The sequence below is a fragment of the Lotus japonicus genome, chromosome 3, assembly GCF_012489685.1.
Source record: "Lotus japonicus ecotype B-129 chromosome 3, LjGifu_v1.2".
NCBI lineage: Eukaryota > Viridiplantae > Streptophyta > Magnoliopsida > Fabales > Fabaceae > Lotus > Lotus japonicus.
The window spans coordinates 91353949-91376623 of NC_080043.1; the positions used below are offsets into that span (position 1 = coordinate 91353949).

At 33.6% G+C, this 22675-nt stretch overlaps 2 protein-coding genes across 2 annotated transcripts; both read left to right on the forward strand.

Moving 5' to 3' along the window:
- The first annotated feature begins 10553 nt into the window (after positions 1-10553).
- LOC130747336 (uncharacterized) lies at positions 10554-15288 on the forward strand. The gene is made up of 4 exons (XM_057600239.1): positions 10554-11453; positions 13197-13480; positions 14199-14426; positions 14518-15288. Exons 1-4 carry the CDS (start codon positions 11027-11029, stop codon positions 15025-15027), a joined length of 1449 nt encoding a protein of 482 aa, XP_057456222.1. The 5' UTR covers positions 10554-11026; the 3' UTR covers positions 15028-15288.
- Positions 15289-17603: 2315 nt separating this feature from the next.
- On the forward strand, positions 17604-18315 carry LOC130747337 (histone H3.2). The gene has a single exon (XM_057600240.1). It carries the CDS (start codon positions 17726-17728, stop codon positions 18134-18136), a length of 411 nt encoding a protein of 136 aa, XP_057456223.1. The 5' UTR covers positions 17604-17725; the 3' UTR covers positions 18137-18315.
- Positions 18316-22675: the final 4360 nt, after the last annotated feature.

The window sequence follows — 22675 nt, forward strand, 5'->3', positions numbered from 1 at the left end:
GAATAAAATTAAAGCCGTCTTTAATATGTTGATCTAGAACGTCTTCATTTAATAATTTTACAGTACTTGTATGATCAGAACTATGTTGACAACATTCTATGGTAAAAATAGAATCATCTGATCTACTGAATAAAGTATGTTGCTTATATATCTCTTTTTTCTTGACTATAGGGATTGACCAATTTTGAAGTGCCCTTTCTATTGAGGCTATTTCTAATTCTTGTTGAGCTACCCTAGAGAGATCTTGATCTTGGTTGCTAGAACCAGCTGTGGATGTTGATGGAATTATAATCTTGTTTTTTCCTAAGCTTAATTCACTTAAAGTTTTGATTAATCTAGCCATATTATTATCTTAAAATCCTAAGAGTGATAATGCTTCTTCCCAATCTAGCTAAACCAACGGTCTCACTACCTATCAGGCTTTACTGCCGGGGCCACTAGACTCCAGGGATACCTCACACTAAGTTCTTAAGGTTTTGACGATAATAACAGTTGTGATTAATGAAAACGGTAAGCCGAAACAAGTTTTTAGAAAAAAACAATAGATTAAAACCAAAACAACCAGACTGATCCCAGAACCCTTCCCTCACGGGAAAAGGCTCTGATACCAGATCTTGCGGAAATACTTAAACATATTGATAATAATCAGAATCAGAGTGTAGAAATAATAAAAAACATTAAGAAAAGATATTCAGAACTTACTGAAATGAAGCTTTTATTCAAAGAGCTAAAGTTACAAACATTTAGAAGATAAGAGAGAGAGAGAGGTAGGGAAAAACCCGATGCCTTCCTCTCAACCTTAGCTACCTATTTATACAAATTTTAACCATGATTACTTTCTAAAAGTAACTCTGGTTTACATAAAGGTAACTGTGGTTAATGAAAAGTAACTATGGTTGGTACAAAGTAACCTTAGTTACCAAAGCAGAAACTTTAATAATGAAAAGTAGATTCCTTGTCGGCCATGATGAAGAATTTTGATGATGACTTTTTTGTCTTTTGCAATTATCTCTGGATACCTATCAGGTAAATGAATGATAACTGATTCCCAAACAGTCATCTTCGTTATCTTGAAGGTAGTTTTGACTATTGACTGATGAAGTGTCTGAGCCTGACTTTTGACTCATCATATCTATCTTCTTTTGAAATTCCTCTGGTGAACTGGCCGAGGCTAACTCTGCCATGAGTTTTGATTTTTCTTGCAAAAATGAGGCTTCTTGAGTAATATGAGGAGTAGTTGATAGCTGTCTCTTGCTTTGTTGGGTAAGATGGTAAGTCTTCACCCATGCTTCAATCTTGGTCTGTTGGATTAAGGAGATGTTGAATTTTGCCCACCACTTTATTCTAAAGATGCGATAAAGCTGGTAGAGCTCAGTTTCTTCAAAGATTTCAACAGTTCTCCAATCCCAGGTTACAATCCAGGAAATGGCTTGAGAAGCTGTGAACATAAGGAGTTTATCCTCCAAAATGAAATTAGTTCGTTGAACAAAGTATTTAAACAATGGTTTGACTTCTTCAGGAAGGATAGACTCATCAAGTCCTACGTGATAGAACCAAACCTTAAACCACTGAGGAAATTTCAAAGAAATTCCCTTATGAAACCAAATGAACCAAGAATGTTGAAAGGGTCTGAGATACAAGGCATAATACCAAGCATCCGTGTAATCAAAGTAATTGTAATTAGGAGGGTCAAACTGCCTATAAAATTGTTTAAAATAATGAAGGGGAGCATTCCAATCTTTGGCTGTAAGGACTTTGAGAATTTTGATTTTAGAGAAAGCTATTTCTCCTTGTTTATCTTGGGTATGGGTGACTTCTATGGAGTCAGAGTCGACCAGAATGAATTCATAGAATAATCTAGTCTTTTTGGGATGTCCTGGGACATAATGAAAGTTAGGAGGAAATATTTGAGTGGCTATGTCTTTTGGATTTAAATGGAAATGTTCTTTTTCTATGATGAGAGATGGCATACCTTCTGGTTTTTCCAGGTATTCGGTTTGCTCTGGTTTGACGGAGGATTTTGAAGGATTTTGAGCTAATACTGTGTATTTATTAGTCAGTGGGACTAATGAGGTTTTCTGGGAAGGTGTTTTGACAATTTGAGCGGTAGTGAGTTTTTTGGAGGATTTTGAAGGGGTAGCTGGTGCTGATGATCCAGCAATCTGGAGAGGTGCTACTATTGCTTTTGAATTTGATGCTGATGATGACGAACCCAGTGGGGGTCCATATTGATCTTTCGATTTTGGTTTCTCACTCATTTTTTCCCTGTAAAAATTCTCTTGTCAGAAAATATGGGAGGGAATTATTATCTCCTTTGATATGAGTTATTTCAAAATCAAAGCATGAAAGTAATGATTGCCATCTAGCAAAGATATGTTTTGAAACTAGGTTTTGAACATCTTTTTGTAAAACTGAAGGTGCTGCTTTGCAATCAGTTTTTATCAAGAATCTTTTGTTAAAAACATCATCTTGAAATTTTTGAACACATAAAACTATTGAAAGAATCTCTTTTTTGACTGTAGAATACTTTTGTTGTGCTGGGTGCCAAATACCTGAATGGTATCTAACAATTTGTTCTTTTGAAGTCTGGGGTTTTACTTGCTTAAGTATTCCACCATACCCTAGCTCTGAGGCATTAGTTTCTATGATTAATGAAGCCTCTGGGTCTGGTATTCCCAAACAGGGTAGACTTTGGACTAATTTTTTAACTTCCCTGACACTATGACTCATTTCTTCAGACCATGGTGGGGAGTTTTTCCTAAGTTGTTTGAATAAGGGGGCACAAATTACCCTTATATTAGGGATACAATCTGCTACGTAATTAACACATCCTAAAAATATCTGTAATTGAGTTTTTTCTTTTAATTCGTTTGGAAAGTTTTTTGCAAACTCTAATGACCTTTGTATTGGGGTAATTTGTCCTTGATGAATTTCGTAACCTAAAAATCTGGTCTTGGTTTCAAAGATTTTCATCTTTTTTGCTGAAACTACTAAACCATTTTTTCTAATGATTTCTATAAATTTTTCTAAATGTTGAATATGCTGGTCTATATTTTTTGAGAATACTAGAACATCATCTAGGTATACAATGGTGAAATCCATATGTGGATAAAATATATCATTCATAATATTTTGATATTCACTAGGCGCATTTTTCAGGCCTTGTGGCATTACATTCCACTCAAAATGACCGAAAGGGACGACAAAGGCTGTTATATATATATATATATATATATATATATATATATATATATATATATATATATATATATATAATTACTTTGGGAAATCAGAGCCCCGAGTACAATATAGATAGATATATATTGATAGAAATTTTTTTATTTTAAAAGTATTTTATCTAAATTATTTATTAATAAATATTATTTTTTTATTTTGATTTTTAAAATTTGTCAAATGCAAAGCTCAAGTCAATTTTAAGTATATGAATGTTGTTATTTAATATAAGTAGTTGAATAGGTTTTTATAATACAATTTTTTTCAGTTTTTTTTATTAAATTTTTATTTTTTAATATATTTAATATAAAGGTATCTGAGCTTTTATGGTTTAATACATTAATTGCATGCAAAAACACAAGTGTGCTTTACATATATACTAGATATTATACCCGTGCAACGCACGGTTTTGTTTTCAACATTTTTAACATTAAATAACAATGATTATAGTTTAAATTATTACATAAATATTAAAATAGTTTTTATTTTAAAATAAATAATAATAATTTCCCTAAACATTTCAATAATTTCAAAAAAAAATACTTTTCAATAAATAGTATTGGAGTTCTCTTTGTAAATAATTAATATTACTCGAATTTAATAATTAATATTTAATAATCAGCATTGGATCATTCTTCAAATTTAATTAATTAATTATTTAATAATGTGAAAATAATACACTCCAGTTGAAAAAAATTAAGCAAACATTTTTTAATGACATCAAAATAGTTGTTTTACCATTTTTTTTACTTTTTACCGAGAAAATCATTTTTTTGGAAGGGCGATCACAATTTCCCAAACAAGTTTACACATCTTAAAATTAAGAAAAATAAACTAATTTCATCTTTTTCAACTATAATAAGATATAGATTAAGTATTATGTAGTAAATTTATATTTATTCAACTTTGGTCATAACGTTTTTTCTCTATTAACCTTGCTCAAAATCGTTTTTACTAATATATAATAAGATCGTAAAATTATATTGAGATTGTTTCTTCAAATAAATCACACATACGTTATAGTTAATAGTAAATACCTTATAGCTTCATTTTCTAATTTAAACAATTTTATCTAAATTATTTATTGATAACATTATTTTGTCATTAATCAAGTTTATTTTTAGTTATTTTTCCCTAATGCAAAATTCAAGTCAATTTTTATGTTTATGAATATTATTATTCAATTTAGATAATTGAATTACTTTTGAAAATACAAATTTTTTCAGTTTTTAATTTTATTATTTAATATATTAATTACAAAGACATTTGCTATGACTTCCTTTATTTTACTACAAAGGTAGGAAGATTTTACTGCTTAATGCATTTAATTAATTTTTTATGATAATTAGATTAAAAAATAAATGACTATGACTAAAATATTTTTAAAAAAATATTTTTGTATCTAATTAAATATTTTATCAAATCGTTGTATTAACTCGTATTAACCTTCCTACCTCAAATAAAAGTGTGGTTTTTTTTATATTAGAGTGTCTTGTTTTATTTTTCTTCACTCTTTTTTAGAGAATTAAAGTGTTAAGTTTCAGGAGTCTTTTGTCATGCTCTATTTTACCTTATACAATAAACATGAAAATTAATTGACTAACTATTTGTTGTATTTATAATAAAATTTCAATTGAGTTATATATTTTAGTGGGTAGTTAAATAGCTAATGACTTAGACAAATTTCTTCATTTTTAATATCAATCTTTTTTGCTTTAAAAAAACAATTACTATTAACTATCTAATTTTTTTTTAGGAAGTACAAATAAATCAAAAAAATTTATTAATGTAAAGTTAGTCAATTTCAGTTATTATTATTATTTAAAAATTATCTCTGGTAGTAATTAATAATTAAAATTAAAATAATATTAATATTAAATTTAAAATATGAGAAAATTGAAAAGTTTAACAATTATTCATAAGTGGATGTATATTGAAAGTTGAATAAAAATTTGTTTAAATTTTATTCTTTGATGCATTTAATACTTATAGCTCAAGTGAGCTTTACATATATATATAGATAGATAGATAGATATTGATAGATATAATTTTTTTTATTTTAAAAGTATTTTATCTAAATTATTTATTTATTTTTTGAAAAAAGAAGTGAATATGATATAAATATACGAATTTACTTTCAAAAAAAATGATATAAATATACGAATGAGCCAAAAACAACTCATTGCAAGAGCAAAGTACAGTTGGGTATTGAAGACCATACTTCAAAAAATACGCAAAAGAAATCAAAAGCCCACCACCAACCCGCATAATGGCATACAAAAATCCCAAGAAATAGCCTCATTAAAACCTTGCTTGGCAAAACCCTATGGGAAAAAAACCAAGCAAGGAAAAAGAGTACTACTAACTTGGGAAAACCAAACTGCACCCAGAAACAAGTATAGACTCCTAGCATTAATTATTGTGCAGCTACATCCATTCACACTATCCTCATATGATCTGCAATCAGGGAAAAGACATCAGCAACGAGCCACTCGAACACAAACTCTAGACAACACGATCCCTCTCTCCGCAGCAGATGCACCTTCCCGCCAAGACAAGCAGCAACCTTCACTCCAAGGGAACACTCTTGATAGCCTGCAAAACAAAACAAGCAAACAAACCCCTAGCCTCATCATTCTCCATGTACACTCCTCCTATACGCCACTCCCCCGCCCCGCATCATGCTCCATAAACCCACAGCGGCTGCTGTTCCCTCTCCACTCCCTCCTTGGCTAAAGCATCTGCCTTCTCATTTGCTTCACGCCATACGTGCTCCACCTTAAAACAATCAACCTCCTTCCTCAAAAAATCAATAGCATGTAATTCATTTAACAATTTCCAGGGTCTATTTGTAGAACGAAGGGTCTAACCAATCGCGAGGGTTGAGTCGCTTTCCAGCCACACATGGCGTAATTGAAACTCCTTACAGAAGTCAAGGGCATGTCGAATAGCCAGGACTTCCGCCTCATGAGCATACACCACCCCAACCGATTTCGAAAAATACCCCCTCACTTCACCCGTCCAATCACGCACCACACCACCAATACCGCCCCTTCCCGATCTAAATTATTTATTAATAAATATTTAATTTTTAATTTTTAATATTTGTCAAATGTAAAACCCAAGTCAATTTTAAATTTATGAATGTTGTTATTTAATTTTAGTAGTTGAATAGTTTTTTATTATATAATTTTTTTCAGTTTTTAATATATTTCATATTTTTTTATTTTTTAATATATTTAATATAAATGTATTGGAGATTTATGGTTTAATGCATTTAATACATGCAAAACCTCAAGTCTCCTTTACATATATCCTAGATATTATACCCGTGCGTTGCACGGGTTTATTTACGATATTTTTTAATACTATATGAAAATTACTATAGTGTACTTATATAAATAATAAATATTAAAACATTTCTTCAATAAAAATATAATAGAAAAAATTATTGTGTTTAGACATCTAAATATATATATAGTATTAGAGTTTCTTTGATGCATTTAATTACTTGTATTATAGTTCTCTTTATGTAAATAAAGGATATTACTGAGACTTAATAAAAAAATTTGAAAAGGAAAATATTATTAATAACATAAGAAAACTTGGGAATTTTTTTTACTACTGTATAATAGATCAAAAAATATATTTGAAATTATTTTTCAAATAATACACACATGCAATATAGTTTAATAGTAAATCTCTTATAGAGACATTTATTTAATTTTGAAACTATTTTTCTAGATTGTTCATTAATAAATTTTATCTTTCCCATTATTTAATTTAAATTATTAATATTGTCTACATATAAATATATTTATTAATTTTTTCTCTGAATTTATGATTGATAGTTAATATTCTACGTGCTACGTAATAAATTATTCTTTTGTATAAGAAAATGAAAATTAACAATTAATAGTTAAAAATAAAATTAATAACATAAACTATTCATCAATAGGTTATTACTATCATTATTAAAAAAATCACAAGTAAATTTAAAATTATTTTTTAAAATAATACAAAACTACATTATAGTTAATGTAAACAACATGCATAATAATTTCAGATTTTAAAAGTAATTTTCAAAGTATATATTTACAAAAAGCATTCAACCATTAACTAATTTCAATATTAAACATGTTTATTTTATTTAAAAAATATTATTTTGTGCTATTTTTGTGTCTTTTCATTTTTTCAACCTTATGTTGATAATTAATTGAAATGAAAATAAAAATTTAATTAATCTTTCCAGTAATGTAGAACTCAAGTATATATATATATATATATATATATATAATTTATTAAGATGATATCTAACTTTTATACTTAATTTTTTATTTATACGTAAAATGTAGTAATAAGTTTTATTGGTTAATTTTAAAAATCCATCAACGTATGATTAATAATTAAAATAAAAATAATAGTTTTGATTTTAATATATAAGAATTTGAAATTTTTTACAATTAGTTATAAATGTAAAATTTATTTTACTATATAGTTTTTATTAATGTAAAGGTAGTCAATTTAAATTATTATTTATTCAAAATTTGTTTTCAAGTTATAATTAATAGTTTAAATTTAAAAATATTAAAAATTATTTTAAAATATGGGAAATTGAAAAGTTTTTTTTTTAATTTGGAAATTGAAAAGTTTAACAATTATTAATTAATATAATGAATAATAAAGTGGATGTAGTTATTTTTTTAGTTTTGTATTTTATTATCTAATGTATTTAATACAAATGTAAGGTGATCAATGCAAAAAAGTTCAAATCTCCTTTATATATATATATATATATATATATATATATATATATATATATATATATATATATATAGGCTATGTTTGGTTTTTAGTTACCCACACCCAAAGGACTTTCAACATGCATCTAACGCTGTGCCTTTTTGTTTGGCTTTACTTTGATTTCAGTTGGTTCAACGTGATTCTTCTCTAAACGCCAGTTGAACTGAACGGAAGCACACCCTTACTTCTACGTTCAGTTGAGGTTTGTTGATAGTATAATATCAAATTTTAAAACTCAGAAATCTCTCACGGACAATATTACCCCACCTTTTAACATGTGCTATTTGACTTTAAACTCTTTCTATACATATATATTGCTGATTTGGTTGAATTCACAATAAAAATAAATCAGCTCGTGATTTTTAAAAAATAACAATATTATCTATTCAAATATTTAACATTCTTTTGTACTTTAATTTAGAGTATATATATAATTACTTAATTAATTATGTACTTAGCCAATTTTTATTTAGATATTTTATCTACTTACCTGTATTTTATACTTTTATATATTTTTTATAACTCTACCAAAGACCAATATTTTAGTGATGTGTAATTTTTTTCTTAAAAGTAGTAATGAGTAATTGCATTCATTAAAATGTCATTTTCATTACAAAATTCATACCCCTTTTAGTAATTACACACATTTAAAAGTACTTTCAGCAAATATTACCCAAACAAGATTATTTTATCCAACATTGTTTTGAAATAAAAGTATCCAAACATAAATCACATTACACTCAACCTACTTTTGCTCAAATTCTGTTTTGCAAACCCACATTCACTCAAACTCTGTTTTGCAAACTGAAATTCAAACACACACATAGAAGATATAGATACTACTTCATTTTGCCTATTGATGACAACACCGACACAAACTTTCTGATGGTGGGGCTTGAGAAATGTAAGCCCGGAGCCCATTTTCGTGACGTGACTGAAGCATGTGCAGGACAGGAATTGAATGTCACTTCATATTGGACTTCATTTCCGGGTTTGAATCTTTATTGTCCGTGTACAATGTTCTTATGTTTACACTTGAAAATAAGTATTTTGGGAGTTCAATTTAATTTTGTAACATGAACTAGTTTTTCATAATTTGTTTTACTGAACAAAAATATATTTACACGTGACTTGACTTATCTTCAATAAAAGTAAATTATTTGGATTTCACTTTTTGGAATTGTGTAAAATTGAACAAGTGAATTTTACCGGTTAATTAAGCTATTTTGTATTTTGCTTGAAAGAGGAAGTATAATTTTTTTATTTTATTTTATGTTTTCCTCCAATGGGAAAGTGACAGGAAAACAATGGAGGATGTATTTTGGTTGATCAGAAACTCAAATCTTCTCACACCCACCACATACCAAAATGATGAGTGTGGTCGACAAGGGTGGGGATGAGGATAGCAAGCATCTTGAACTCAGACGCTTGGTAGGTGGTAATCATCGGAGAGGAAGGGGTCGACGCAGGGCCGGCCATGTGCCTGTGCAAGCAGGCCCACAGCCCAAGACCTCCAAAAAGAAATGGCCCAAAAAAAAAAATTCTCATTAAACTTTCCCCTAAAATATAATTTAGTTATAATAATTAATGTTTAAGATGTTATACAGGACTTGAGTTGATCTAGTGGTTAGTAACTGTGTATGTTACTTTTATGTACCGGGTTCGAATCCCACCTTTTGGCTTTTGACATGTTATTTGTTAATTAATTTGAATTGAAAGATTCAAAAATTAAAGCAAAAGGTAGCGTTGCTTGGATTCGAACACGTGACCCCTGTGCAGGTTGCAAGAGGCCAGTTGCCAAACGAACTAACATAATGGTTCTAATGAAATTTCGAACGTTAAAAGTTTTAAGGGTCCATTTTTATTATTTTCCCAGGGCCTCCAAAATGTCGAGACCGGCCCTGGGTCGACGTAGAGGGAAAGGTCGATCTTGAGGGCCAAGAGGTCACTAAGGCAAGGGGCTCCAACGGGGGAGATCAAGGGAACATGAGGAGGAGTTGATGTGGCATTCTACATACCACTAGGCAGAGGGCGACGATGTTGTGTCAACAGGCACTAGGAAGAGGTAGGGGAACATATGAAGGCGAAGACATCACACATGCCGCTAAGGTAAGGACGACATAGCTAGGGTAGAGGTTGGAAAAATGACAAGGAGGACCATGTGAGGGTGGAGGCAAAGTACAAGGAGCGAATCCTCCGATTTGCACTGCATCTAACCAACGAAGTCCAATCTCATGCCGTGAGGGTCAACTCCTCACTAAGCTCTTTACCACCTCCATATGAAGTTTAAATATAAGCTATTATAATATTTATCGTCAATGTGAGACTTAGAACTTTTGAAATACACACAACCCTCCAATGTATTGTGTGAACCAATCACATATTGGCAAATTTAAATATCCTTTAGCAAGATGAATTGAAAAAATAATTAAATTTTCACTATTAAAGAGAGGCAATGTCTTTTAATTGTTTTCAATCATCTTTTATTCGTCAGTATGATAATTTTGTGGTTGATCACTTACCTAAGATCTCTTAAACGAAAAACCACAGAAGCTGCTGTTGGGTTCACATTTACTTACCTCAACAGCTTCTTTTTCAATTGACTTTCTCCCTAGTTTCATCTTTATAACATTTTCTGCAATTTCTTCCAGAACAGAATCCATTCAGGTCTTATCAAATCTTCAACTCTTTCATCAATTCCATCATTAAAAGAAAGAAAACCACCTCACTCAACATTTCCATAATCACTTTTCCATCTCTTCCCCTCACCCATTTTGCTCCCTCAAAATTGTGCCATAATTAACACCACAACCACAAAGTACAAAGGACCACTTGGTTAATTTTCTCACATACACTACACATGACACTGTCAGTGTAACATTAACTCGTTACTCACCCTTCACTCTTCAGGGACCAAAACCGAAAACAGTGAAAATTCAGAACCAACGATGAGATTAATACAACCGTGATCAGATTCATCACCAAGAACATGACCATGGACAGAGCCTCACAAAGCAGTTCAGACTCACCGACACGAGACACCAAAGTCCTATCCATCGAGTGTCTTCGAGGAAGCTCCAAAGCCGACGAATGGACCGGCGACATGCTCCAAACCGGCGACATAGTCGAAGAGCTTCGAATCGGCGGTTCGGTTAACTCGCTCATCCGGTTCAAGTCGCCGTTCAAGAGCGGCAAGAGCGGCGTCAACAAGATCCTTCAGGATGCGTATAAGAAGAAGGAAACCTCCATCTGTGTCCGTGTCCGCCGTGGACCTGACCTGTTCGCCGAATTGCAGGCTTGTATCGTTCCTAATGAATCCTCCGGGAAGAAGAATTACGTTCTCCGGTCAATCTCAGATCCTAATTACGTTGTTGGGTTCTTGGATCGAACTGAAGCTGAGTGCTTCCAACTCCAAGGTACGCATAAGCATAAGCTTCTCCTCAGAATTAGAATTGATTCTGGTTTCAAAATCAATTGTAGAGTTTTTTACAAACAGTTGGTGTGCATTACAATAATCTTAGTGTGCGTTTGGGTGAACAGAAAACAACTTAATTAAGCGCTTATGACACTTATCGCGTAAACCCTTATGAATAAGTTAATTTGATGAACTTATTGAAATTGTTAGAAATGGACCCAAAAGCTTAAGCTATTAGGTAATTGGTTTAGAGTTCGATATATTATGCTCAAATTAATTATCTCCAGAAATTAAGAAAATTATGTTGATATTTCTGATGGTAATTTTGTTGCTTTAGTTGATTAATTAGGTGGCTTCTGGGTTGTCTTTTTTGAATCAAAAGTTAGTTTGAATTGAAGATTATTTCATGGATTTGAATCAAATCTTGTTTTTTTCTTTCACTACGGAACAACAACTAGTGCGGCTATAGTACAGGAAATAATGGTAGATAGATAAGGTTCTGTATTCTTATCTTATTCTGGTTTGTCTGCGATTTGTCTAAGCAGACATCATTGCTTTTTTTTTAGTGGATAAATAGTTATTAATATTTAGAATCTCTTACGCCTGATAATGTTGAGAAATTAATCTTTCAACTAGTTGGACTTGGACTTAGGTGGGATATTTTGAGTCAACCAAAATGAACCTCCTGCAAACTTGGGTGGCAGTTCTTCCAACTTTAATTAGGGAGAAAATTAGTAATTTGTTAGCCTTTTGGCTAACTGATATTTGGTCCATTAAGTGGATTAAATATTCATAAGATGGAGCATTTACTAGAGGCATTAACTTCTCAACTGAAAGCAGCTAACTTTTGTTAGATGCAGCCAGCAAGTTGCGTGATACTCATGATTTCCTTTTGTGCATGGTGACTTGACATTGACATTTGGTCCACCTGATTTCTGTTATCCTAGTCCTCTTTTCATTGTGGATCATCTAATAAGTAATAACTGGAACTTTTCACATCTTTCATAATAGCTTGAAGAGAAGGAAAGTAAAGAAAGTTGTACACTTGTGATTAATGTTGCTTTCCGATAATCAATATTTCATGTAATAGGTATTCATACATGCATGGTAGTCATTAGTGTTGATTAAACACGTCTAGTTACTCTAGTACAACTTATGAGTGAAACCCATATACTTCAAGACAAAATGTGAATGGAACATTTTTTTATGGATTGTGTTGAAAGTCCATTCAGATCGTAATAAACTGGAATCCAAATAAACTTGAAATCGATCTTTGACATATAAAGTGCATGATTTTGACAGTAGTCAGGTCTACAATGCTGTTTTTGCCTTCTGTTCCAAATCTTCTTGATTTTCTTTTAAGCTTGGAGTCTGTCCTAATTGTATTATAATTTGTAGTTTCAGAGCCTATTGCTTTTGCTTATCAAGTATACGATGATAACACTAATGTGATTTCAAAGGTTGAAAATTGAAACTACCAGTAAAGGAATAAATTTCTATTATACTAAATATTAAATCTTTCTATAGATGCCTTGTCTTGTATGTGTAGCGTCAACTTCAGAACAACCCTAAATCTCAGAATAGAGAAATGAATGCATCTTGAATTCACCTTATGCTTGGAAGTTGTTAGGCTTAGGCCTAATTGTCTGTTGTTATTTTATTCACTCAGCAATAAAATTGCAGTTTCACTTTTACTTTCGGTTATCTTCATCTAATCTGGAGACTATAAAACTGCACTTTGCAGCTTCAAGGTCCTCTAGGATGGTAAATGCGCTAACCAAGACCCGGCTACAGGATGGATTTGTCTCGTATCCGTGGGAGAGGAGAATGCATGAGTTGCTATCAGTTCCCAATTCTAGCAACTTCCTTTCCATATTACTTCTTCCCAGAGCTTCAGATATGAATGCTTCTCACTATAATGATCTGGAGGACACCCTAGCCAGGGCAAATGCCTGGCTTAATGCAGCTCAAGCTTCAGGGGTCCCCATTGTCTTCATGAACATTCAAACTGAGTCCTTACTTACTAAGGTAAACAATCAAATCCCTTAAAAAAACAAGGCACATATTGTTGTAGCATGCTATCACAATGGCTCTGTAAATAGTCTCTAGTCTCTACATTTTTATCTCCAATTGGACTCTTAATTTCCACAATTGATGCTAGACCTATCTTATTTTTCGTACTAAAACTTCTGAAGGAAGAGTAACTAATGACTCATGACTGTACTTATGTAAATTATATTCAAATGACACCTAACTGAATTATTACTACCATTCCTCAAGTTCAGCCCCCCATTCCCCAGAAGAAAATAAAAAGAAGAGGCTATCATAGAAGTCCATTGGATGATTAATTTGTATGACATCATGTCTAAACTTTCAAGTTGAGTCATGATAATTTCTCCAAGTATGGAATTAGACTGTTGGAGTATGCTATTTGTCTGACACAAGGAGAGGCACTCTTGAATTTTATAATCTTTTTATATATTTGGATTTAGAAGATTGGCAATAGCATGTTTGGACACCCGTTGGATTTCCATGTTGAAGCACAATCATTTTTTAGTGAAGTAGTGGGAAGAAACTACTCCTAATAACTTGTGTGAGGCAGAATTGGTTTTGAGTGAGTTAAAGTTGATCCAAGCACGCTGTTACCATCTTAATTTGAGAGACAAGTTTCGCTATTATTGGCTGGTTTGATGATATTTTTCCGCATGATGTGATAACTGGTATTTCCCTTTTATTAATGTGACAGATCTCTGGAGATACAGCTTCTTCTACTGTAAATGCAGGGTCATTATCTGACTTAGCTAACCTGGCAAACGTAAGCCTTTATGGCTTTGAGGATTATCATGGAGTAGACATTGGTGTTGTCAGAGCAGTTCGGCTATGGTATGCTCCAATAGGCGGAGAGTTCTCAGTCGAAATAAAACTAAAAGAGGGTGATGCTAAGCTTGGCTTTGCCATTAGTCGTACAGAAGAGGTCTCTCTCTCTGGATCTTGATCGCACTTATTTAGTTAAAATTGATAGTGTTATTGTTGAAGGTTTTAGCTAATAATTTTCTGATCAACAGGGTTTTATTTTCATCTCATCAGTTACTGATGATGGCCAAGAAAATGCACCCGCCACACGTTCAGGGCTGAGCAATCTGTACAGGAAAGCAAGAAACACTTCAAAGTTGCTGGTAGTTTCAAGACTTTCAAATCAAAGAGTCCTTCCATGGATGGTGTCTTCGACTGGCGCCATTCGGTGTTACGACACTGTTTCGTTGAGCCAGAAACTGTCCTTGCATCGGCACACCAATGTTCCTATTCTCCTACACGTCTTCCTTTGGGACCGAGCATCATTGACTTCTTCAAATGCAGAAAGTACAAAGTTGAGGGCCTTGTCTCCCTCAGTGTTGCCATTACCACCTGAAGTTCAGTTAGCAAGCCATCCAAACGAGAATCAAATACAGCCATTTCCACAGGAAGGTTCTGATCCAAGTGATATTGACAGTGATGGTTCGCAGCTTGAGAGAGGCACAGCTGGGGATCTTTCATTCAGATTCCATGACTTATCCTTGTCCAGCAGCTGGGTATGAATATGATGATATACATGATAAGATTCATAACACATTCACATACCATGTTTTCTTTAATCCACCTTATTTTACTCTTGTACATACAGAATATGTATATCGCTTCTTAGAGCTAGAGTATTGATTTGCTTCATTATTAGGCTATTAGCTTATGCACAGAAAAGCAGAACAAAGCTTCTAGAATTGCTTACTTGAACTTATGGCCTTTGTGAGTTTTTCTTATTATTTTGAGTCGGGATAATGAAAATTATTTTATGAATATGACTACTACTGACTATACCAATAAGATTCTGCTAAGTAGAACTGGTTTGAAGGAAGCAATATTTTAAAAAAATGTGATTCTTCTGGATGACAGAGACATTGATGTTGATAGCAAAAGAATATTCTAGCCTGACTATGAGAATGTCTGAATCTATCAATTTTTTATTGCCTTGTCATGTTCTTCGGCTGCCAATCTTCTTAAGCGGCTTACCATCATCCTTTTTTTGTTTTTTTTTTTTCCCAATAGTGATATATTAAAGACCCAGAACTTACTCTTGAGGCCCGAAGGCATGGTAGATAGGAAAAAATTAAAAAGAAAGAGTAAAAAGTATAGAGAAACCATCATAGCCGAGTTAGTTTTTAGGAGGATGGAGTTTGCAATACGGAAGGAACATATTAGTGATTCAATTCACAAATTTATACTATCTTTATCTTTTGATATCATCTTAAAATTCGAGCTGATTATAAAGTAGAGTTAAGCGTAGCTTGAATTATAATAATTACATTCATTTACATCTGGATCAACAATTTGGATTCGGCGAAAAAAAAAGAACCCACAACTTTGGAATCATAATAATCTCATGTGAAAACTTTATCATGTTTCCTCATGTTAACGTTTTGTGCCTATCCTTCTTCACGTGTAATAAATAAGTGAAACTCTTATATATTTATGACGAGAATGATAAATATATTGTGATAGAAGCTAATCAAGAAGAAGATAATAAACTGATATTATCAAACTTTCATGTTATTGGAGAGAACTTGTCTCTCCCAATTTCTTACAATGATCACAATGTTATACTTGGTATTGTCATTTGACATGAAATGATGGTAACCTCACATTGTTTCAAGATATAGTCTAATTCAACATCACTAAAAACTAGAGCTGTCAATATGGGCCAGCCCGGCCCATATGGGTCAGCCCGTATGGGTTGGGTTGAAAACGGGTTGGGTTGTGTCAACCCGGGGTCTTAACGAGCCAGGAAAATATGAACCCAACCCGGCTCGCTACGAGCTCGCGGGTTGGCGGGCTAGCTCGCGGGTTGAGTGAAATAAATATAAAAAATAGAGAAATTGGATTAGAAAATGTTTAAAATGTTATTAAAAAAATAATTTCAAAAAAATACTTAGAGAAATTGGTACCAACTCATAAAAAAGAGGTTTATTATCGCAATTACTTTTATCTCACATTTGAAATATAGAAAAAGAATTTAGTTTACAGGTTTTGAGAACACAATTATTTTACCGTCACATTTAAAATGAGATAAATAATAGAATAACAATATATAAAACACAAAAAATCGACTCAAATTTAAAGAAATGAAAATTTCCATTTTTCTATCTAAAAATAATCCATAAAACAAACCTGAAATTAAAGACAAATAAAACAATTTTTTTAATAAAAAATCAATCTAACCCGACGGGTTGGCTCGCTTGACCCGCGGGTTGGCCCGTCTAACCCGCGGGTTATACGAGCCGGGTTGCACTAACCCAAGTTCTATTCGAGCTGAAATTTAACCAACCCAACCCGACTCATTTAGCCAACCCGTCGAGCTGGCCCGCGGGTTGGAACCCATATTGATAGCTCTACTAAAAACCTTCCTATCAAACTGAATAACACCAAGTGTCTCACTTGGTGTAAACAATGTAAATACATTCTTGTTACTCATGACCTTGAAGGTTATTTTCCTCGTGTCATTCCATGTCTTCCTGTCACTGTTCTTTAGCGCTGTTTGCATATTGGACCGGATCGCCTTTGAAGAAAAAAAATATTCGAACCCAATCTCATCATATTTGTTATTTTATCAATCAATGAATTTATATCTAAATTCAAACCAAACAATATATATCACTTGTTCCTTTTTTTTCAATCTAAATTAAAATAATTTAAAAATGACATAATTGTTCCTCTTTAAATCCTTTCTACTTATATTTTATTTTTTTTATCTCGCATATTACTTTTTCTCATTTTTACTTTTACCAACAAAACATAATGCACATTGCACAACACAAAAAGAAAAAAAGTTTCTCAAATGAAAGCAGAGGCTACCGCCACAAGAAATTTAAACCAATGTTAAAAAACACGTGGGACCCAGCTACCATCACCTATCTTGAAGCCTATTGGTCCTTTCAGTATATCACGGATCACGATCCGTGGCTTCCACTTCGAAACCACTCCATCCGTCGATTACCCCACTCATCGACGGTCATAAAATAACCACAATCCACCAAAATTTCACAACCCAAAAAAACTTCAAAATTCCCGCTCCCACATTGAAATATTTTCACAAATCTCCACCCTATAAATAATCTCCATCTGTAACTTCCTCTTCACCACACAAACACATTTCAATTTCAATTTCAATTTCAATTTCAATTTCAATTTCAATTTCAATTTCAATCCCTTTGCAATTTTCACCAGTTACGTTTCCAGATCCAGATGGCTCGTACAAAGCAAACCGCCAGAAAATCCACCGGAGGCAAGGCGCCGAGGAAGCAGCTAGCAACCAAGGCCGCCCGCAAATCTGCCCCTGCCACCGGCGGCGTGAAGAAGCCCCACCGTTTCAGACCTGGAACCGTCGCTCTGAGGGAGATCCGTAAGTACCAGAAGAGCACTGAGCTTCTCATCAGGAAGCTTCCATTCCAGAGGCTGGTCAGAGAGATCGCTCAGGATTTCAAGACCGATCTCCGATTCCAGAGCAGCGCCGTCTCCGCTCTGCAAGAGGCTGCCGAGGCGTACCTGGTTGGGCTTTTTGAGGATACCAACCTCTGTGCGATTCATGCTAAGAGGGTGACCATCATGCCGAAGGATATTCAGCTTGCTCGTAGGATTAGGGGTGAAAGGGCTTAGGGTTTGTTGAAGAAAAATTTGGGGAAACAATGTTGATTAAATTCCTAGGGTTTATCTTCTATTGTAATTTGATCCGAATGCGAAATGTCTTGTTTCATTGCAATTCGTTGTAGATCTTATTTTCCCATCAATTCAAGAACTGTGCAATCAAATGCAACACCGTCTGTTCAAATTGGCAATCACTCATTACAGAAAACATAGAACATTAGAGATCTATTTTGGATTTTTTTTATCAAATTTATTGCTGAATGAAAACATTGATTTAAGATGCTCCATTTACATGAAGAGCTCTAAAACTTAAAATAATTGCAGATGTTGTGTGTTTTAATGAATCACCAAATTGTTGAGTATTTGAAGTGTTTTTCACATTTTGAGAAGGGTGAATATCATGTATTTCTCATCATTTTTTATTGCAATTCTTTCAATGAGTATAATTGGAATGCAACATTCAGTGAATAATTGTGGTTTTGAATAGATGTGTTTTAATGCTTTGTCTCTTTATGTGTTTTTTTTTGTGAGCTTTGCTAGCTTGGTATTGAAGCATGACAGTCGTCCAAGTCCCTCGGAAGAGGAATATGGTGGCTGATGTAATGGCTAAAATTATTATTACAGAGAACTAGGCATGGCATCGGGTAGGGTCGGGTGCGGGTTTCACCCTGCCCAAACCCGAACCCGAAATGACAAACCCGAACCCGAACCCGAACCCAAACAAGTTTCGGGTACACTCCCACACCCACACCCACACCCGATGGGTTTCGGGTTTCCACACCCGAACCCGAAACCCGTTGAGAACATGTACCATTTATTTTTGTAACCAACATGTACAGCTCAATAAACTACATTTTGGAAAAGAAAAAAAGCTAATAAGTAATTGTTCTCATTTCCCACCCTTGGTTCATAAATAGGCATGCAACAAAGTTAACAATGACTAATATAGGACCTGGATAATTGGATATGAGGCTATTTATGTAAATTGAGGCATATAATCGGGTTTCGGGTAGGGTTCGGGTGCGGGTTTAACCAAACCCGAACCCGAACCCGAACATAGGTTTTATAATCGGGTAAAACCCGAACCCGAACCCAAACCCAGTCAACTCGGGTTTCACCCGTCAAACCGGGTCGGGTCGGGTCGGGTACCCGCGGGTTCGGGCCCCACTGCCATGCCTACAGAGAACTGGGATTGGAAGGAATGGAACATCCTGCTGTTGAATGTGGTTCCTTTGCTTTGTCAGGATATAGTTGTTTAGTTTTGTTCTTGTTTATTTTCTTATTGTACCAAAAAAAAAATAGTCTAGGCTTGATGGGCAGGGCCAAATAAAATGACATAAAAACATGAGTTGCATTATCAAAATTAAAGTTTGATGAAGATTTGGTCAAACCTAGTCATCTACTATTTGACCAAAAAAAAAATCCTAACCATCTACTTTGTGTGAAATTCAATTTTCTATTATTAATTTTATTTTTTATTAATTATGAACATTTTAAAATACATATGAAAATCAAAAGATAGGAGTGATAACCAAATATTTATTAATTACTTTTTCTGTGTTTTTAATCAGTCAACATAAAACTAAAAAAGAAGTCTATTGAATTAAAATATAAGAATTCTTAATTTCTTAATTTCAGCCTGTATTGAAAGAGAATGGTTCCTTACATATTATCATTATTGTAATTCGGTTTAATTTCAATTACGAAAATATATAGTTTTTTTTGAATTTAATTAAAATAAGTAGATATCATATCAATATTAAAAAAACAATTTATATTCAAAAAATCAAAATATAAAATTGAATCCTTATTTTTCGAAAAAATTAACTGTTAAATTGATTTAAAATAAAAGGTGAGAATATAATTTAGAAAAAATCAAAGTACAATGATTAATGATGGTAAGAATTCATACAAAAATATCACATAATAATAAATATTTATTTGACAATTAAATTTGGGGAAAATTAACAATTGTTATTCCATTTAAAGATCAAATTATTAATCCACCACTTATTTCTTATTTTGTATCTATTAACTTTTCAACCTATTGATATTTGATAAAAAGATATTAAACCTGACTTAAAAATATATATTTATTCAAAAAATCAAAATTAAAAATTGAAAAAATATTAACTATTTAATGAAATTAAAATAAAAATTTAAAACATATTTTTCAGAAAGAAATCTTGGAAAATTAATCATCCTTTTTTTTTGATACATCGAAAAATAAAATTAGCCATCCTTTAAACGTAAACAAAAAATAGCTCGTAACAATTAATATTTAATTTTAAGATTGAATAATTATTGTTTTGAATAAATGCGGAATAATAGGCTTAGGTGTGGCGGTCTATCCCAAAAAGCACGATAACTCAATTAAGATTTGGTTAGATTAGCACTTGTCAAAAATTGACATTTATCAAAAGTCTCCATAATTAAGTATCCATATTGTTTAATAGAGTGCATCCAGTCAAAACTATTCTTATAAAGAATGGAGAAGAGCTTCAGCTCTGCTAGGGTTTCCCTAACCCAAACAAGCTCGATGGTGGCTGGTGGTGAAGAGGGGCAAGATCCAGCGGCAGGAGACGAAGAGGCGGATGGTGACGATGAGGCATAGGGAAGCCCGCTCTTGGCTCTAAATGCAGACGACTCTAAATTGAAAAGGGGGAGATTAGAGACTGAGACGAGTGACTCGCCGAACATTACAACGCTATTTGCTAACAACATAGAAGAGGGGGTGGGGTATCATCATCTTCGGGGGCTTTTTTCCCTCTTTGGGAGGGTCTCGCTGGTCTTCGTTCAACGAAATCAGAAGCTTGGAAGGCGATCTCGATTCGGGTTCGTTCGTTTTCTCTTTAAGAAGCATGCGACTCATCTATCTGTGCTCTTGATGGCCTCAAGGTGGGTGAGGCAGCTCTAGCGGTGGCTCAGACCAAGTTCTCGAAAGCTCCCTCTGGTACTCGGGGGCTTCGCACAGTATGTCTTCTCTTGCTTTGGTAGCCGGAGATTTGGAGAAGGTAATGGGGTTGACCGAGGGTGCTATATTGGAGAAAGGCTTCTTGTTGCCTTTCTTTTCCCTGAAATTTCCCCTTGCTCCTTTTATGATTGGCAGACGTAGCCACTTCTTATTATTTCCTCCTTGTAATGGTGCGTTTGCTTTTTCTGCTGGAGCTTGGAGCGTGTTTCTCTCTTGATGTTTTGTAACCGTTTTCCTTGTTTTCCTCCTTTGCCCAGGTGCTGCTCCTTTTGTTTCTTGGTTTCTGTTACCTGCTTTATTTAGTTTCTTATTTTGTTTCTCTTGTATATTGGTTGGAGTATCCATTTGTACTCCCATTAATATCATTTGGCTTATCTAAATAAAAAACGAGGAGCCCTCTTCATCCCCTGAAGTCCTCTCCGGAGAGTTCTGCGGCACTTGCCCTTCTTCCTTCTTCAGCGAGTGACTAAGTTGGACAAGTTGTTGTGGATGGAAACTGTGGGATGGAGAAGAACAACTTTTCCTCTGTTTTCACGGATGGGTTAAGCACCCTCGGCGGCGAGCCCTTGTCCGGCGTTCTGTCCCAACCATCCTCACCTATATTTGCTATGAAACTTCCTAGGCCAAGGGGTAGGTCCAAAAAGGTTGGGGCTAGGGAATGCGAGAAGAAGGGTTTGCCTTCGTCGTGTTCTAGTTCGGTGTCTTTGGTTGCGGGCGACGCAGAGGCATTTGGGAAAGAACAGATGGTTCTTCCACATGAGCTGTCTAATCCTTATGGCATTTTGACTCGGGCAAGGAACGTCGTTCTGATGGGGAAATGCATAAGGATGTGTTTTGATTGCGCAAACGCCATAGCCCATAATGCGATTACAACCTAGATCTTGGCTACAAGACCTTCGTTGTGCTTGCAGATGGAGGATCAGGTTCTTGTAGTTTTTTATGGTTTATTGGTTGGATTGGGGTAGATCGTTTTTATGGTCTTAGTTGGGTTTTGTTGGTTGTTTGGCTTTATCTAGTTGGGCTTGCATAGGCTTTGGGGGCAATTTTTTTGCCGCCTCCCCGGGCGCGGGATTTTCTCTTGGCGTTTTTTTTTGGCTCTTTCTAGGTTGCTTCTTTTTTGATCATTTGAGGAGGGTGTATATCTTGCATATTTTCTCATCACTTGATTAATACATATTTCTATTTCTCAAAACAAAGTATTAACATGTTAAAATACATATAAAAATATATTGGAGTAATTAAAAAATATTTAATAAATAGTTTTCTTTTTGTGAATTTTAAAATCAATCAATAAATATCTTTTATTAATAGATAACATTACGCAACATATGATCACGTAAGTGCATGTTTCATATTATGGAGAAGATCTTCTTGACATTCTTGGCATTTTGAGCGTACCTGAGATGTTCATCTTTGACATATTCCCCATGAAGTTAATTCTTTTACTAGAGTTGATGCGATTCTAATGTATAGTTTAAGTGATGTTTAATGGATTCTTTACGCTTTGCTAGGGCTTTCTTTACTCTTGCTTTCACCGGAGCTGTTGGACTTCTTCGTCCCTTTAGTGGACGAGTATA

Excerpts from the sequence above, each read along its gene's own strand:
- LOC130747336 (XM_057600239.1), top strand. The coding sequence starts at position 11,027 with ATGACCATGGACAGAGCCTCACAAAGCAGTTCAGACTCACCGACACGA. Across the intron at positions 11,454-13,196 it reads TGAGTGCTTCCAACTCCAAG|CTTCAAGGTCCTCTAGGATG; the intron begins GTACGCATAAGC and ends TGCACTTTGCAG. Across the intron at positions 14,427-14,517 it reads CCATTAGTCGTACAGAAGAG|GGTTTTATTTTCATCTCATC; the intron begins GTCTCTCTCTCT and ends TCTGATCAACAG.
- LOC130747337 (XM_057600240.1), top strand. The coding sequence starts at position 17,726 with ATGGCTCGTACAAAGCAAACCGCCAGAAAATCCACCGGAGGCAAGGCG.